At 39.3% G+C, this 19,074-nt stretch overlaps 1 protein-coding gene across 1 annotated transcript in view; it reads right to left on the bottom strand.

The window, feature by feature from the left end:
• Window positions 1-19,074, bottom strand: part of COL14A1 (collagen type XIV alpha 1 chain) — a 266,930-nt gene that overhangs the window by 124,866 nt on the left and 122,990 nt on the right. The window contains exons 17-22 of the mRNA XM_023728170.1: window positions 14,443-14,582; window positions 13,672-13,804; window positions 11,898-11,957; window positions 10,100-10,251; window positions 3,414-3,543; window positions 1,577-1,699 (exon numbers count right to left, since the gene is read on the bottom strand). Of these exons, the coding sequence (XP_023583938.1) occupies window positions 1,577-1,699; window positions 3,414-3,543; window positions 10,100-10,251; window positions 11,898-11,957; window positions 13,672-13,804; window positions 14,443-14,582 (738 nt within the window). The remainder of the gene's footprint in view (window positions 1-1,576; window positions 1,700-3,413; window positions 3,544-10,099; window positions 10,252-11,897; window positions 11,958-13,671; window positions 13,805-14,442; window positions 14,583-19,074) is intronic.

Raw genomic sequence — 19,074 nt, 5'->3', positions numbered from 1 at the left:
AGATTTTCAACCTCTTTGTGTTAGTTTAGGTAGGTTTTTTTTTTTTTTTTTTTTCTTTTTTTTTTTTGACCAGTGGCTAGAACAAATGGAATTTATTTTTTCACTAATAAGAAACTTGGTGATGCTGGTGTTGGTTCAGCAGCTCAGGGCTGCTGCTCAGGGGCGATTCTCTGGGCCTTTCCCCCATGGTTATGGTTATGAAGTGACACAGCCCTAGGACTGTGATCACCTTGCAAGCTGCTTCTGTTTGGTCTTTCTGGGTAGAACTGAGTCGCAGGGTTTCCCCTAGCTGAAAGGGAGGCCCCAAAAGTGTGGAAAAGAAATATCAGATTCACTTAAACCAATAGTTGCCCTATCCTATTATTTTCTCCTTTTTTTAAAAATAATGCTTACTTTATTATCTTTATTATTATTTTTTTTATTGTACTTTAGATTAAGGTTTACAGAGCAAACTAGCTTCTCATTAAACAATTAATACACATATTGTTTTGAGACACTGGTTGCCAACCCCACATGTCAACACCCCCCACTTCTCGACCTCGGGTTCCCCGTTACCAGCTTCCCTGTCCCCTCCTGCCTTCTCATCCTTGCCCCGGCCCAGGGTGGTGTTTCATTTTGTTTTATGGGCCTGTCTAATCTTTGGATGAAGGGTGAACCTCAGGAGTGACCTCATTACTGAGCTAAAAGGGTGTCCGGGGGCCATACTTGGGGTTTTTCCAGTCTCTATTAGGTCAGTAAGTCTGGTCTTTTTTTTGTGAGTTAGAATTTTGTTACATTTTTCTCCAGCTCTGTCCAGGACCCTCTATTGTGATCCCTGTAAGAGCAGTCAGTGGTGGTAGCTGGGTACCATCTAGTTGTACTGGACTCAGTTTGGTGGAGGCTGTGGTACTTGTGGTCCATTAGTCCTTGGGACTAATCTTTCCTTTTTGTCTTTTGTTTTCTTCATTCTCCCTTGCTCCAGAAGGGGTGAGACCAGTGGAGTATCTTAGATGGCTGCTCATAAGCTTTTAAGATCCCAGATGCTACTCACCAAAGTAGAATGTAGAATATTTTCTTTGTAAACTATGTTATGCCAATTGAGCTAGATGTTCCCAGAGACCATGGTCTGTAGGTGGGGTTATCTTGCAACACAGTTTCTAAAATATGGAGGCTGAGAGTTTATAAACAGAATTTTTCCAGTTAACCCCAAAGCTGAAAAAGTATTAGAAATTAAGAGATTCTGAATGTTAAGATATTACGTATCCACTGAGCCATAAAGCATTCTATTCCTGTAGAGTCAAGATTTCCATAGATTCGTTCCCTGCTTAGTGTGTGCATGGCTGTGCAGGTGAGGTGTATACCAAGTACGTAATCTGATCACTAACTTGCCCAGCATTGTCTATGTGGGGTCATCACTCTGATGATCTTACTAGAAATTCTTTTTTTCCAAAACAGGTAAGAAGCACTTCCCATTTCTTTAAAAGATAGAACCAAAAATAAATTTAAAAATATATATATGAAACAAAATATTTTATCTTAAAAGACATTTTAGATCCCCAATCATGGTAATAATGTTTATTTAAAAATCATTACTTACCACTAACAGGTTTGTAGACAATTCTATAGCCCTTTACAGGGGAAGATGGGGGGTCCCATGTAATACGCAATCGGTTATACCACTCCTCTGAGACCCGTAAGTTTCGAGGACCAGACAGTGGTACTGAGCAGAAAAGAAAAAGAAAATTAGGGTTCCGTGTGGTTCTCATCTATACAACCTACACTTTTGTTAACAAAATCTAAGGTAACCTTCCACTATGCTATACATATGTATAAGCAAGATGCACAGAACACACAGTGAGAGGGTTTTGAGAGTCCGTGGTTATTTTAAATATTAAGTAAATGGAAAATAAGGAGGCCTTGTGGCACAAACAGTTAAGTACTCGACTGCTAACTGAAAGGTAGGCAGTTCAAATCCACCCAGAGGTACCTTGGAAGAAAGACAGGGCAATCTGCTTAAGGATTACAGCCAAGAAAACTAATGGGGCAGTTCTACTCTGTCACATGGGGTTGCTGTGATTTGAAATTGACTCGACAACACCTAACAATAATATGAAAAATGTGAAACTCTTTTATCTGAAGTTCAGCAATTCAGTCAGTGTCCTTCGGTCTTCTTTAGTTAATTTTAAGTTAAATTGAATAGAAGAGGTTTTTTTTATAGATGTTCTGTCTATAGGCCTCCCTGTTCCACAATCTAAGTATGCGTGTAAAGCAATGTTGAAGGTGATGTTCACACAATGTTAATAAAGGCAATTAATCTTGGTGGTAGGATTCTTATTATCAGTTTTCTTTTCCGCTCATCTTCATATTACCTATATTGTTTGAAGTTTTATGTTAGCATTTACCAACTGCTTCTAGCAAAACATTAAAGTAATTTATAAGGAGGGCCCTTGTTAGCTATTATGCATATTGACAGATATTATTATCATTTTGTTCTTGATGGAGATTTGCTGTGTGGACCACTGCTTAAAATAAGTAGCCCATCCACTAACACTTTGAAATAATTTTACTATATAAAGATAGTTATATGTAATGGTATTTCTGTAATTAGATATGTCATATTTATACAGTAATAGTCTTTATGTAGTCTTTATTTGTGTGAGTCTGTGTGAGTGTGATGGAACCCTTTTATAGATTAAGGTGATTTTTGCTAATACATGAAACAGACAATAGTAGATCTGCTCTAACTGAAATGGGGATGGGGGCTTGGAGACCAGCTCATTGGCAGTTAGGTAGAGTCCCTTTGCCTTCCCTCCTCCTTTGTCTCCTTACCTCCACCCCCTAAGTGGCAGGACCTGTGGTACTTTCATGGAATATGAGGGTGTGGATTGGGGTGAAGCGGTTCGATAGAGAGAAGAGGACAGGCACACAGAATGTGTTTTGGAGAATCAACAGGATTGTGATAAATTACACGTTAGAGGAGAAATATGTCATTTTTTCAGTCTTAGCTTTTACAGATGAGCAAACTGAAGCTCAGAGCAGTTAAGCAACTTGCCCAAAGTCACACAGCTTGTATGTGTAAAGAAGAGGATTCAAACACAGATTTTCTGTCTCCAAATCTCTGTTGCTCTTTTTGCTACACTAAACTCTTTCTGTGTGCATCAATTCAGATGAGCATTTCCAGGTAATTAGTCAACTAGTGAAGTCCCTCCGTGGTGCACACAGTTAATGTGATCAGCAGTTAACCTAAAGTCTGGAGGTTTGAGTTCACCCAGAGGTGCCTCGGAAGAAAGGACTGGAGATCTGCTTCCAATAAATCAGCCACTGATGACAGTTCTACTCTGATGCACACAGGGTTCCCATGAGTTGGAAGTGACTCAACCGGAACTGATTTTTGGTAATCAGCTAGTAACCAGATGGAGAAAAACTTCACTCACAGGTTTTCCCAGGGGCTGAGACACTGACACCTTCTCCATCAGTGTAGATGGGAGTCACCGTGACTTTGTATTCAGTATCGGAAAGCAGAGGCTTCAGAAGGAGATGGTTCTGACTACCAGGTACCATAACCTGAAGGAAGAGCAAAAGATCCCGGTCTTAAGAAGATTTCTGTTCCCACTGATCCACTAACGGAGCCAGACTTCAGGCACTTTGAAGTATCAGAAGCAAGGAGATGTGCTTAGAGAGTGATAAGAAAAGGGCATCCATGCAAAACCATTTCTCACTGAAATCCTCCCTCATAGAAACCCTTAACTGATAATCACTAATACAGAAGGTTTAAACTGGAAGCTCTAAAGCTCCAAGGAATAGTCTTCTCTCAATGTCTTCTCACCATCTGTAAAGTATTCAGAAGACGAGAATAATGATGCATTTGGAAAGCAGGTGTTTATGACTTAGGAGTGTTCATTCTACAACTTAGCTTGCTCATCACTTTTTTATTTTACTGAAGTATCCTCTTGAAAGTTCAGCCTTCCATTCTTCATTCCTTCAGAGATAACCTGATCCCAGCATTTCATTCTCTCAATTAGAGAGGATGGGTTTTAGCCAAGAGCAACAGAACCACATTGTGAAATCCAAGTTTTCTGAGTCGGGACACACTTACCAGCAACACTAAAAATGTTGCAGCTTTTTATTTCTGAAAGGAGACCTCTTCCTGCATCTGAAATTACCATCACTCTGTCTCTAAAAGCTGCAAAAAGTGAAATGTGGCGGTGGGGTCAGCATTGTACAAGTGGCAGTGCAACATGCCATGTGGCGCTGCAGTGCAAACTCTGGCATCCAAAAAAACTGTTGTGGATGAGAAAAGCCACGTGTTCTCAATGCTGAAACCACAGAATATTCTGCCTGTGCTCCAGCAGTGAGATACTGGCACGTCTCTGGGCCATTTAAGGAACTTAATCACGGCTGGAAAAAAACGCCAAGATGTAAAAACTGACCCAAACGGGCTTAAGGGAGTCACAAGACTCGGACAGCTGGAGACATTTTTCAATTCAAGGGCTGAGTAAAATGCCAGCAGGCAAAGGGTTGTGCTGTCTATTTCTGGATGAAGGAAGAAACCTATAAATCATGGAATAAGCTCTAGAAAGCCTCGAGTTGAACCCAGGAGCAGCTGTTGCTTAGATACCGTTAAGCTTTAAAAGCAACGAGTTTTTTTAAAATATGAAAAAGAAAGTCTGAAGCAGATGATTTTTATATTAGATTAATATGATTTTTGCTACTCATATGAACGGGGCATTGACATGCACATGGTTGTACTGATGTGTGGATTCCAGGTCTGGGAGGGAGATTTTTTAAAAGGACTTCTGCTTTATCCTAGAATGATTAGACAAACCCGGCATTAAGGACATGTAAAGAAGGAAGTGTAGTTGCCCTGACTCGTATTACCCCATTGATGTAGCTTTCTTCAGGGCGTTTCTCTTAAACATAACTCCTTTGGAATACAGAGATCGTTCCAAGCTGTCCGTCTAGCAAACCACCCACGCTGATGTCTCTTAAGTAAGGTCATCTCTCAAACTGAGAAACGCATGGCCTTAGAACCTATCATTAGACTGTGGAGGGAGGGAGGGGGAAGAGGGGCTTAATGATGATAGAAAAATCACCTTGATTAAGGGTATTGCACAGCCGATTATTGTAATTGCTGTCAAAAATTTCAGCTGGCAAATGTTGAATGATAGATATATTTACGATGACAAAAACAAAAAAAGAGTAGCTGCTGAGGCTGCTTATGTACAACCAAACACCTCATGAGATTTGGTTCCTTGGTTTGGAGGTTGAGGGTCATGGTTTCATGCAACATCCCAGTTAATGGGTCTAATAACATGTTTAGTGCTTCTGTTCTACCTCCTAGTTCATTGCGTAGTGTCTGGGGTCTTAAAAGTTTACAAGTGGACACCCAACCAACCAACCCGTTGGCCATCCAGTCAATTCCAACTCATAGCAACTCTATGGACAGAGTAGAACTGCCCCATAGTGTTTCCAAGGAGCAGCTGATGGATTCAAACTGCTGACCTTTGGTTAGCAGCCATATCTCTTAACCACTGCACCACCAGGGCTCCATCCAAGGCACAACAATTGGTCTCTATGCAGCAGGAGCAACAGAAGAAGCAGAATCAGGAATAGAGTAACTGGCATGTGTGGTTAATTGCTTCCATGAACAACTGCCTCCTTTGCCATACGGCCAGGAGAACTGGATGGTGCCCAGCTACTATTACTGAACATTTTGATTAAAGATTCCATAGAAAAATCCTCATCAAAGGGGGGAAAATGCAGAACAGAATTTCTGATTCTTATGGACTTTAGACTTTCTGGAGCCATGGAGAGTAGATGAACCCCTTAAACTACTGCCCTGAGATAATCTTTAAACTTTAAACCAAAAATACCCCCTGAAGTCATCTTGAAACCAAACAATAGTTTAGCTTAACTAGTAAAAAAAAGTCCTGCCTGTTTTAAGAACTATCTATATGGGATCAAATTGACAACAGCAACTCAAAAGATTAAATAGGAACCTTAGGGGGCAGTGAGTTTATGTTAATGAGGGGAAGAACAACTCAGAAAAGGAGGGTGAGAATGGTTACACAATTCAAAGAATGTAATCAATATCACTGAATCACACATGCAGAAACTGAATGGGTGTATGTTTTGCTGTGTATATTCTCAACAACAACAACAAAATAAATAAAATTTAGAAAAAAAAATTAGACTGTGGAGGACTGAAAAGCAGCATGACTATTCTGAAGGGCTTGTATTTAGCCTTCCAGGAAGATGTTACTCTGGTTGATAATAATAGCCATCGCTTATCTAGTAATTATCATGTGCTAGGTCATAGTCTAAGTATTTGAATATAGTAGTGCATTTCACCTTCACCACAACTTTTTAAGGTAAGATGTATCATTACCCTTATTTTACAGAGAGATAAAGAGGCTCATTTTACACATGGAAAACTGAGGCCCATACAAGTTACTGAGTAAAGGAGTCAGATTGAAATCTCAGGACTCTGGCCCTGGGCCTTGATTTAACTACCTCACTCTACTCCACATGACTGTATTGCTTGAACCTTTTCACCCAAGAGTAAAATGTAAATTTCCTCTAAAGGTTTTCAAGGTTCCTCCTGCCTGGTCTCTGCTTGCATGGACAAAGCAGGGCAAAGAAATGTTCCTATTCAAAACAGATGTTACAGGTCATAGCAGATGGTGGTTTTGTCTATAAAATAATTCCATAAAAGATGTTCACAGCTAAATGGGATGCAAATCTAACCAGTGAATTTTTTTGTTTTTAATCATTTTTTGCAGAAATGCAACTCCATGTCTAGCTCCATTATCACCCCAGGCTCTTCTGAGCACCCTGGACTACATCCAGAAAGCTGCTCCTTGCAATAGAAAAAGGATTGCCTACATCTCATGAAATAAAAAACTGCTCCCTGCAATAGAAAGAGAGTTTCTTACATCTCATTAAATAAATCTCATTCCATATAAACTTCTGCTTTCGAGACAGTGTTTCTCAACTTATCTGTGGTAAAGAACTGGGTGTTGTTGCTGTTTTAATTCCAATCAACTGCAGACCAGTATTTTTATAAAATACAATAAAAACAAATTGCTAGAAAAGTGATCATGTGCTTGGATATTGCAGCAATATCAAACTGTTACAAATGTTTCTGAAACTTAACCTTAATATCTGTACTTATCTTGTAGGAGACTGAGTCACACTTTGAGCACACTTTTTCTAGAAAATGTCTTGCAACTCAGAATTCAGGCCATCATTATAAATTTGACATCTAGACTCTAGAGAATTCTAGAGAATTCTAACCAGCCTGTCACAAATAAGTGTGAGACCTTTCTTCTGTGGGAACAAAATTTGGGGCAATGTCATTCATTGGCATGCATCCATATTTCAGAGCACAGTTAAAAGTCAATGCTTATGAAACATCTGACAGGTGGTTTTCCTTTCTAAGAGTTCAGAAGTTTTTTATTAGAAATATTTGATTTTTATTATTCTTAAATATATTCACACTCCACTTAATCTCAACTGGAAAACTAAATTTAATTCACCTTGTTTTACATATATTAAAGCTGACCTTTGGTTTACAACGTTATACATGCACTATTCTCTAACTTCGATATTCTATTTTATCCTTTCCTCATTTAAATTTATCAGCTTTTATAGTTAAGGAAAGATTGGAAAGGTGGTAAGAGAGACGTTTTTCCTTTCTCACTTTTGAAATATGTTTTGGCCATCAGTTTACCCTTGCCATATACCATCATTTTAAGATATCCATTTGGTCAGTGGGAATTTAGACCTTGAACTTTGACATAGTCTGTAACTGCCTGTCCTACCTTTGTTCTAGAACCTAAATTTAGATTTATCCCATTTTTTGTCTTCAATAATAATACATTGCATTTGTATAGCAGTAACCCTTCATAAAACACCGATATATAAATTCTTCATTTATCCTCAGATAAGTCCCTGAAAAGATGCATGTAAATCAAGTGTGTACAAATCCAATTTAATTGAAATTCATTAAATGATCTCGATATTTAAAGAATTCTACAGTGCTTTCTTCTGTGCAGCAAAAAATAACAATACAGTGAAAGCCGTGACAGCCAGAACTCAATGGGACTGCCTTATTTTTCCAGGTCGCGCAAGCTTTCTGCCTTCGACAGGGTGCAGTCACCACTTCTCTATTGCTCTCTATTTAGTGGAAAATATCTGAGTCTTCCTTCTCTGACAGGTCTACACCTTACACAGGTTCCAGCTTTCGCAGGGTCTACCATAATGATAATACGTCTGTACAGCAAATATTTATCACCAAACTTATTAATTTTTTTTGTTTTTTATTAACTTTGTTTACCCGGAGCCCATGTATGGTTAAAACTTTGGTCTATTTTCTTTCATCTGGTACCCATGTGCTTCAAAAATAAGCAGTGGGAATTGAAAGAAATTAGCAAACAGAAAATTATCTAGAGACAACCCAAAGTAAATATTATTACTATTTTACCTTGCACCACTTACAAGTGCCTGCATGAGAGTAAATTGCTACTCTTTCCAAATTAGCAAGAATAATTCACCAAGAAGCTGAATGTGTTTCTTGGAAAGAGAAAAAAACAAAACAAAAAAGCACTAGCTCTTGGAGAATTTTCATGGGTTTCACTTTTGAGAACAAAATTGCAACACAAGGATCATAACAGGCGAAATAAAACCTCCAAATTATGTCTTTAATTACCATTCCTAAACACAATTTTAACATTTTTGAACTTGCCTATCACTTGAAATATATGGTTCAAGTGAATTTATAACTTAGTCTATTTTGTTTGTGTCCATTAACTTTCCAAAAGTATTCCTAGGACAAATCTGTGGACCTTCTGGTTATTCACAGCAGATGTGGCTATTCTCCATGCCATCGCTGTGTTCTGTAAAGTTTCCTCGGTCAGCTTGAAATGAAGTACTTGCCTGAAAAAGTTTTGGGTCAAATGTTTATATAAGCAAATAATGAAAATAATTATTTCTAGAAAAGGCTTTGTGAATAAGGAAGGGTGAGGAAGGATAATAATGTTATTCTTTAGCAATAGTGAATTTTGGAGACTTATTTTCTAGAATGAATCAAAAATTAAGCAGCAGAGGGTAAGATATGCAAGTAATGAGGCTAAGTAAAAGCATATTCCACGACTAGGAAAAAAAAATTCTTTAGAATGCAAACTGAAGTAAACTTGTCTGACTAGAAACATGTCTATAAAACCATTCTTGGGTTCTGGACTAAAAAAGGAATGATACGTTGAAAATCAAGAAAACATGGGAAAGCTATGATTAGATGTATACCAAGTTTACCAACTAGGAAAAGAAATATAGACACAAAGAAAACTCAATGTGTAAAAATCAAAATCCTTGAGGGGAGACACTCGTGATTAAAAATAAATTAGAAATGACAATAAATCTGCATAGCATGAGTTGATGTCAGTGAAAAATACAGCTATTCCTTATATTTAACTATTAAAAAATAGATGGCATTTAATTAGGAGAATTTAAACTACAAAAACACTACCATTCATGTGTGCTTTGCTTAAAAACTTTTTATCAGATTCCCAAGGGTTTTAAAAAAAAATTTATATATGTATAGAGTCTAGGTGATGCAAACAGTTAACATACTTGGCTAACTAAAAGGCTGGAGGTTCAAGTCTACTCAGAGAAGCCTCGAAAGAAAGGTCTGATGATCTACTTCCAAAAAATCACCATCGAAAAACTCTATGAAACACAGTTCTTCTCTGACACACATAGGTTTGCTATGAGTTGGCATTGACAGCATCTGATTTACACACACACATACATACATATAATGAACATTTTATGACCTAAATTTGGAGCTCTGACGGGTCAAGGCAGAGGAAGCAAGGCTGGAGACCAGGTGCAGAAGCTTTATCACCTTGAAGCAGTAAGGCGTGGAGAAAGTTTTGGAGATAGAAAGGTCACCAAGAAACCAGTAGTGAAGTTTGGATTAACCAGGAACGTTAGTTTCTGGAGATGGTAGAGGGACTAAGAAATCAGCAGTAAAGCTTGCATTGACCTCCAAAGATAGCCTTGTTAGCTCTGTTAGTCACGTAACTCTGTGGAGTTTCCAGTCAGCTGTATTTATACAGACCGTTGCTACCACTTCTTCTGCAGGGTCCCCTTGAGCAGTCAGATAGGTCACCCTGAACTGCTGCACACTGCTGTCAGAAATGTCCCATTTTACCCGCAGGCTAGAAGAGGTTTCATCATCTACAACCAGGTTTCTGATTCCTGTCCGGAAAACTAGAATAAACACAACCAAGGATTAAAGAAATTTTAACCCACCATATTCCAAAATGAGCCACAGGACCTATTTGTGGACACAGCAACAAGTATCATTCAATGGCCTTTTCTCCATCAAGTGACTCACATGAAGCAAAAACAAATCTGCTTTAGTGGTTAATGGGAAGCCATGATACCTCCTAATAGCAAACAGAAATGGGTTTAAGACATACTTACAAGGTGTCTTGTGGACCCCTCAAAATTATCAACTCTGTGTATACACTACTGAGGAAAACTGAGGAGGTGCCCTTGGACGTAGGAAACCAGCCCATGGAGACCAAAGGAGAGAAAGTACATGAGAACTTCACCCTAGCACTCTGTTGCAGTAATAGAAACAGAGGGCCAAATCTGGTCAGCCTCAGTGTGCGATCCAGCATCCAACACACACCCCATCCACTTGTCCCCCCCCATTTTTGTTTTAACACTAGTCACTCAAAGCACAAACCGTTCACCATGGCTGCCTCTATCCATTCAGCCCACATGGGTATTATCCTTTCTCTGATACCCATTCAGTATGTGTTCTCTGGCACATTCATTCTCATTTCGCAGGTACCTGATCTCTCATTTGTCCTAATTCATCCTCTCCCTCCTGCCCTAACTTCCTTTCAGTCTGTCTATCTCCACTGGCCCTTCCTTCTCTTCATTCATTCATTCTTTCATTCAGAAAACATTCATTGAGCTTTCACTGTATGTCAGGCTGTGTTACCTTAGAGATATAGAGTGATTAACTCTTGACAAAAATAGTAAAAGTGCCACAGAGGAGGTAGGAGACTGACATTTAGTATGTGAAATTGGAGGAGGGTACCAGGCAGTGAGAGGGGAGAACTTCTCATATTCAGGGCTAGGAGTTCTAGATGGCAGGAAGAAATGGAGGAAGCACAGGAAATAAGGTGGAGGCCAGGAAGGTAAGCTAGAATTCAATCATGAAAGGTCTTGGATGTTATGATAAAGAGACTCTGAGGCACAAAGAAGAGCTCAATAAAGATCAATCAAATAAAGGATGGATGCATGGATAGATGGATGGATGGATGGATGGATGGATGGATGGATGGATGGATGGATGGATGGATGGATGGATGGATGGATGGACGGATGGATAGACAGATGGATTGATGGATAGATGAACAGGTAATGGAGAGCCACTGAAGGTTTTAAGGAGGAAAATAAATGATATTGTCAGACTTGTGTTTTACCTAGTCAACTCTGACATGAGTTTGAAAATTTATTAGAGGGAAAGATAAGCGGAGAGAGGAAGTAGCCGATGGAGGAAGTATATACCAGCCAAGTCTTAGTTACCTATCGAAATGCAAGGAAATCATGATATGAATAATTCTCAACAGAGAGCACCAGAAGTCACTGAAAAGTACAATGACCCTGGGGATTTGCTATGTTCACATCCTTGGAAAGGTTAAAAGGGAATCCAAGACAAAGATGGAAAAGCTACAGAGATTCTTAGAGGGGTGAAATGTGAACTGCATGCCAGGGAAGAAAGGAAGGAGCATCTCTTTTCCTAATCAATAATGTAAAATAAATAAAACTGAAATAACAATAACTTTTGTTCAAAGCAAACATTTCTTTTGGGCAAATGGGTTCCTCTTTGTCCTTACCTGAAGTCACAGGTGTGGTAGGTGGTATGGTCGTGGCTGGTTCTGTCCAAGCACTGTCAACTGAAAAAAATGTTCATTTCTTAAAATTCTGTAATGATGAAACTATACATTTGTGTACAGTACAGTGGCACATTGGTTAAAGCACTCGACTACTAACTGAAAGGTCAGTGGTTCCAACCCACCAGCCACTCTGCAGGAGGAAGATGTGGCAGTCTGCTTCCATAAAGATTTACAGCCTTGGAAACCCTATGGGGGCAGTTCTACTCTGTCCTATAGGGTCACTATGAGTCAGAAATAACTTGACAGCAGTAGGTTATAGCATCTTATAGTTTTCAAAGAAAATTTCATCTATATTATCTCACTTGGTTCTCACAACAACCTTGTCTATGCTGGAACACTTAAGAAGGGAGCTGTAAGTAAGGCAAACATTATATTTATTCTATGGATAAAGAAACTGAAACTCAAAGACACTAGACTTCATATAAACATTTGAATTACACCTCAAAAAATGGGAAGCTTCTCAGTTACTTTGAAATAGGGGCATAACCATGATAATTGAAGGAAACTAAACAGTGCTGTAGACCAAGTGAAGGTGCTGGTGACACAACTGATTAATGTGCTCAGCTGCTAACTGAAAAGTTGGCGGAGTCCACCCAGAGGCACCTCGGAATAAAGGCCTGGTGATCTACTTCCAAAAAATCAGCCATTAAAAACCTATGGAGCATAGTTCTACTCTAGCACACATGGTGTCACCATGAGTCAGGGTCAATTGGACAGCAACTGAATTTTTTTTTCTTTGGTAGACCAAGTTTTAAGTTGTGAAATGTCTCCCAAAAAGAGATTACCAAAGAGAGCAACAAGTTCAGCCAAGAAATAAATCTTCTATTTCTTGAATTCACCCTGAGCATCCAGGGGAATTCTGAGCATTTACGGATGTGTGCGCTCCACCGAGGTCTCCTCGTCAGGGCTGACGCTGAATATTGGCTGCCAGTGGCTCACAGCTGCATCCCTCACTGGGAATTGCCTTGCCCAAAGTCACAACCTCTGTCAGGGGGCCATCCAGCTCCAATGACAGAGGATGTGGGGATGCAAAGGACCAGCCCTGCTCCAGAGCTCCTAATCGGATTAGCTGAAGTCTCACTTGAAGCCACGTCAGGGGTCAGCTTCTCCCTGTGCTCCATCTTGCCATTCATTCCCTTACAGATGAATCTCCTGACTGCACTCTCCAACAACCCTTGTGGATGCAACTTTCTGTCTCAGAATCTGATTCCAGGGAAGCCAATCTAATTGATTATGTGTATAATACCTCACATCAAAAAAATGAAGGGATGAATGAATCAGCGAGTGAATTTTGTACAAGATTCCTGGAACCAACATAAACTTGCGAAATTCTAGGCACTCTTGGGCATATTATAGCCCCAGGTGTTTTGCTCATTTATTCTTTTATAAGTTATTTCACTTATCATTCATACATTCAACAAGTATTTATTATACAGTTAAAACGTACCAAGTACTGTGCTGACTGCTGGAAATTTAATGGTGAACAAGACAGATACGGTCCTTGCCTTCATGGTAATAATAATCTAGGATGCTAAGATGCTTAACAAGTCAGTTTCACTGAAAATGGAGTTATATGAAGAATTCTGGAGGACAAGGAGAAATCTATACTTCTGTAGCCGGGGATAAGACTGATGGGGAGGCAACATGGGGTGAAGAGCATGTTAGATGGATGGTGGGAGCTATTTAAGTCTATCTTAGTAGGACAATGACTTACATGTAGTCCCGACAGCAGTCACCACCTCACTCTCACTTCCATCATCAAGTACAGCCAACAATGAAACTTCATATTCAGTGCCAGGCTCCAAGCCTTCAATAACATATGAGTCTTGATCTTCTTCCAGGACAACCTGAAAAATATTTAGTGCTTAGTAACTAGGCTTACTTGAATAACAAGGGAGAAAGAAAGTTAAAAACATAGGGGGGACAGTTATTCTAATTGTAAACAAGAAATAACCAACGTGGCAGAACATAATTAATGTCACTGAACTGGACACATAAAAATGGTTGAAATGGCAAGTTTTGTTATATATATATATACTTTATCACAACAAAAATTTAAAAAATGTACAGAAGCTACCAAATGCAAGCCAGGGAGGGAGAGAGGAAGGAAGAAAAGGAAGGAACAATGAAGCATAAATAACTCCAGGGCCGACGAATTCAATTTTAAAGTCAAATCAAAGGCTTTATTCCTTTCAATTGCCTCATAAAGAAAACATTAATATTTAAAAAGCGGCATTTTAAAGTTTTATTAAATGTCATTTATGAAAGTTAAAGAATCTGAAAATATATAAGATACATAATTCGAGCACTAAAACAATGTATTTTAATTGTTGAAAAAAATATGCTTTGACATTATAAAATCTCCATGCCACACACTTCCAGGATCCTCAATTTATATTAAAGTGAAGGCCAACTCAAATGCAGAAGTATGTGTTCATGTCCAGATAAATGCTCCAATTCATTTTCAGTGTTTCAGACAATTTACCTCTTCAGTCTTTCCACCATAGACTGGAATCCACATCAACTTATGTTGCCCTTCGTCTGCCGACAGGGGATGCCAGGTCACTCTAAAACTATCTGTCGTCACCTCATCAATTTCCAAGTATTGTTCAGATGGAACTTCCTCTGTAAGCCGACCAACATGATTTTGTTAGGGAAAAGAGAAGGCAAGATAGCCAAAACTCAAGTAGTTCCCAGGAGCCTTATGGAAAGAAGCCTGAGGAATTTTTTTTTTTTGCTTGAGGAAAGTACATGGAAGAAGTAAAAGCAACGCTGATCTGTCCACTGTGCCCTTCCATTACCAGCATTTACCAACAGCATAAATTAGCAAAACCATGGAAATAACAGATTTTTTAAAGTTTTTCAGTAATTTCCAGAATTTTTATATTTTCTATTTGGCTCTATTCATTAATTATGAAAAGTAAGTATACTATAGTCATTATTTTTCAAAGATATTATTTTCCAAGAATTTTGAGGAAATCAACAAAATGGTACCCTAAAGGCCTGAAAAATGTCCTCTTTCGTTTCTGATCACTTTAGCACCTAAATTACTCCCTGATAATAAGTCCTAGAGAAGAACATTTATCCTTTTAACTTGCACACATGGCTGTCATCAGAAGCTAAATAGAACGTATCAGACTTTCCACTATTCCCTGGTGGTGCAGTGGTTAAGCACTTGGCTGCTAACTGAAAGGTCAGCGGTTGAAACCCACCAGCAGCTCCATGGGAGAAAGATATGGCAGTTTGCTTCCAAAAAGATTACAGCCTTGGAAACCTTATGGGCAGTTCTACTCGGTCCTACAGGGTCACTATGATCTGAATTAATGAAACTGCAATGGGTAACACTTCAGGGATGTAAAATAAAAAGCATAACATCCAATCACACCCCAAATGAATCATCACATCATTGATTTTTATTATCTGAAATCAAGGATTTTAAAACTCTTTGACAGAACTCCACGAGAATTCCAACTAGAAGTTACTGAACATTATTTCTCAATCCAGCTTCTTTCTCATCTCTCTCCAAATTACCTTCTCATCTCCTCAAGATAGCACTAAATTAGTTTTCAAGCACTACCAATGATAAGTTCAGAAAGCAAACAATAGAATTACTGCAACCAATAGGCAAAAAAGTTTTACATTTATTGAGCCACTATTGGGTATGTACAGAAAGAGAGAATAAATACATTCAAACCTTATACTTAATTTGAGTATTTAAAAATTTCTATATTGTTGTGTCAATATTTTAGTCTCCATTAAAATATATTATTCACTATAGTCTGATGTGTTAAATAATATAAATTTGTCAGGAGGTGGGGCCAAAACAGCAGAGTAGTCAGACGATTCCGGTGGACCCTCTTACAACAAAGACCTGAAAAAATGACTTGATCGTATATGGCAATCTGGGAGCCCTGAACATCAAAGGCAGAGTTGAGGAACTGGACTGAGTGGCAGGGGGAGGGAGAGACGGTTCCAAAGCGAGAGGAGGTGCCAGACCTGACCCAGGGAGAGCCTGAGCCCTTCAGGCCTGATCAGCTCGGAGATGAGCGGTTTGGCAAGCAAGCAGCCATGCTCGAGAGGTGCGTTTTCCGCACCAGGAGAGACCCAGCACCGGAGAGTCTTCACAGCCACCCAGAACCAGTGAGAAGCAGCCCTCGACTGGTGAAAGATGAGTAATTGCGTACGGACTACCACACGGATCAAAAACAACCCCCTAAGGGAAAAACCTCTCTCCCATTTACCTCCCCGCTCCCTGCTCTGCACTGGGTCCCAGACTGGCTTCAGCAATTGCCGAGTCCCCTGGGCTGGAAGGAGGATCCTTCACATGCCCGCAGCCATTCTCCCTGCCTTGGAGAATAAACAAATTAACAAACAGAGGGAAAAAATAAACTGCCGGCTCCCCTAAGCCAGGAACCCAGGGCAGGCACAGCTCATTTGCCTAGGCACAGGTATAAGGAATCCACAGACTTTGAGTGCCTTTCCGCCTGCATAGACTTGTGTGGGCCCATCTCCACAGCGTAGGCCCTCATTACCGCAGTACAACAGGGTATATACTGGAACTCTAACTTCAACTGTGTTAGCTGTGAAGTGGCAGGTTCTTGACATTTGTCACTGCTCTGCCCATTAAGCAGGGTCGTCACCTACCCACATCAGGGGCCTGAGGACTGGTGGCTCCACCCATGCCACCTAGCCACCTGCGATAGGGGCTCAGGAATTAGAGGTGTCCCCTAGTCGTTACAGCCAACAACATTAGGTGCTCGTAGTCTGGCTGCAAAACCCACCCACCCACCTGCTCTAGGGAACAGGGACATGCCTTCCTCCTGGACACTCGGCGGTGGCCATCAGCCCCCTGCCTTGCTCAGAGTGTGTCACCCTGCTGCAGTCAGATGCCTGTGCCTACACCAATCACCCATGCCTGTCTAGGATTGTAGGTGAGAGCCTACACCACACACTTGGTGGCTATCTACCTGGGCACTTGAGCTGAATCCATACAGGAGGAGTGGGCAGACTCCTGAGTTCACATACCTAGTAACAGATCTAACCACCTAGTGACAGGACGTTAGAGCTTCAAAGGTGCCAATAATCAAACTGGTTCATACGAGCAGCCTATTTGGGCATATCAAAACAAAATAAAACAAGAATCTAGGACACAGTAAGCAAACATAAAATAAATAAATATAATAACTTATTGATGGCTGAGATACAGCAGTCAATATCAAATCACATAAAGAGGCAATCCATGATGGCTTCAGCAAGCTCCCAAAATAAAGAATCTAGAAATTTTCCAGAGGAGGAAAATTTGTTGGAATTACTGGAGGCAGAATACAAAAGATTAATATACATAACTCTTCAAGAAATTAGGAAGGAAATTAAGCAAAACACAGAACACACAATAGAGGAAATTAAAAAGATTTGAGAAGAGAATAATGGCAAATTTAACAGGCTGCAAGAATCCATAGAGAGACAGCAATCAGAAATCCAGAAGATTAAAAATAAAATTTCAGAATTAGACAACTCAATAGAAAGTCATAGAAGCAGAATTGAGGCAATGGAAGTCAGAACTAGTGAGACTGAAGATAAAGCACTTGAAACCAACATATTTGAGGAAAAATCAGATAAAAGGATTTTAAAAAATGAAGAAACCCTAAGAATTATGTGGGACTCTATCAAGAGGAATAACCTATGAGTGACTGGAGCTCCAGAACAGGGAGAAATTGTTGAAGACTTGCTGGTAGAAAACTTCCCTGATATCATGAAAGATGACAAGATATCTATCCAACATGCTCATCGAACCCCACATAAGGTAGATCCCAAAAGAAAGTCACCAAGACATATAATCAAACTTGCCAAAACCAAAGATAAAGAGAGAATTTTAAGAGCAGCTAGGGATAAATGAAAAGTCATCTACAAAGGAGAGTCAATAAGAACAAGCTCTGACTACTCAGTGGAAACCTTGCAGGCAAGAAGGCAATGGGACGACATATATAAAGTCTTGAAGGAAAAAAACTGCCAGCCAAGAATTATATATCCAGCAAAACTGTCTACCAAATATGATGGCGAAATTAGGGCATTTCCAGATAAACAGAAGTTTGGGGAATTTGCAAAAACCTAACCAAAATTACAAAAAATACTAAAGGGAGTCCTCCAGTTAGAAAATCAGTAACATCAGATAACAACGCAAGACTAGAACACAGGACAGAGCAACCAGATAACAACCCAGATAGGGAAGTCACAAAAGTGAATCAAAGCTAAAACACTGAAAATGGGGAAACAGACATAAATATGTAAAAGATGACAACATTAAAACAAAAAAGAGGGACTTAAAAAATGTAGACATAGATTTTGCACACAGAGAGGAAGTCAAGGTGATATAAAGAAATAACAGACTGGTATAAACATAGAAAAATAGGGGTAAATATTAAGGTAACCACAAAGGAAACTAACAATCTTACAAGTCACAATTAAAAAGTAGAAAAATAAAAAGACTCAGCAAACACAAAATCAACAACAATCAAAATGAGGAAAAGAAAATACATAAAGAAAAACAACTCAGCACAGAAAATTAAGTGGAACAAAGAAACTGTAAACAACACACAAAAGAAGACATCAAAATGACAGCACTAAACTCATACCTATCAATAGTTATGCTGAATGTAAATGGACTAAATGCACCAATAAAGAGACAGAGAGTGGCAGACTGGATAAAAAAAAAAACATGATCTGTCTATATGCTGCGTAAAAGAGACACACCTTAGACTTAAAGACACAAATAAACTAAAACTCAAAGGATGGAAAAAAATATATCAAACAAAGAACAATCAAAAAAGAGCAGGAGTGGAAATATTAATCGCTGACAAAATAGACTTTTAAGTAAAATCCACCACAAAGGATAAGGAAAGACACTATATACTGATTGAAGGGTCAAAACACCAAGAGAACATAACTATAATAGATATTTATGCACCCAATGACGGGGCTCCAAAATACATAAAACAAACTCTAATAGCACTGAAAAGAGAGATAGACAGCTCCACAATAGTAGTAGGAGACTTCAACACACCACTTTCGGTGAGGGACAGAACATCCAGAAAGAAGCTCAACAAAGACATGGAAGAGC

The sequence above is a fragment of the Trichechus manatus genome, unplaced genomic scaffold, assembly GCF_000243295.1.
Source record: "Trichechus manatus latirostris isolate Lorelei unplaced genomic scaffold, TriManLat1.0 scaffold00022, whole genome shotgun sequence".
Classification (NCBI taxonomy): domain Eukaryota; kingdom Metazoa; phylum Chordata; class Mammalia; order Sirenia; family Trichechidae; genus Trichechus; species Trichechus manatus.
Note: the sequence above shows the minus strand (reverse complement) of the source record. Positions and strands in the feature narration are given on the sequence as shown.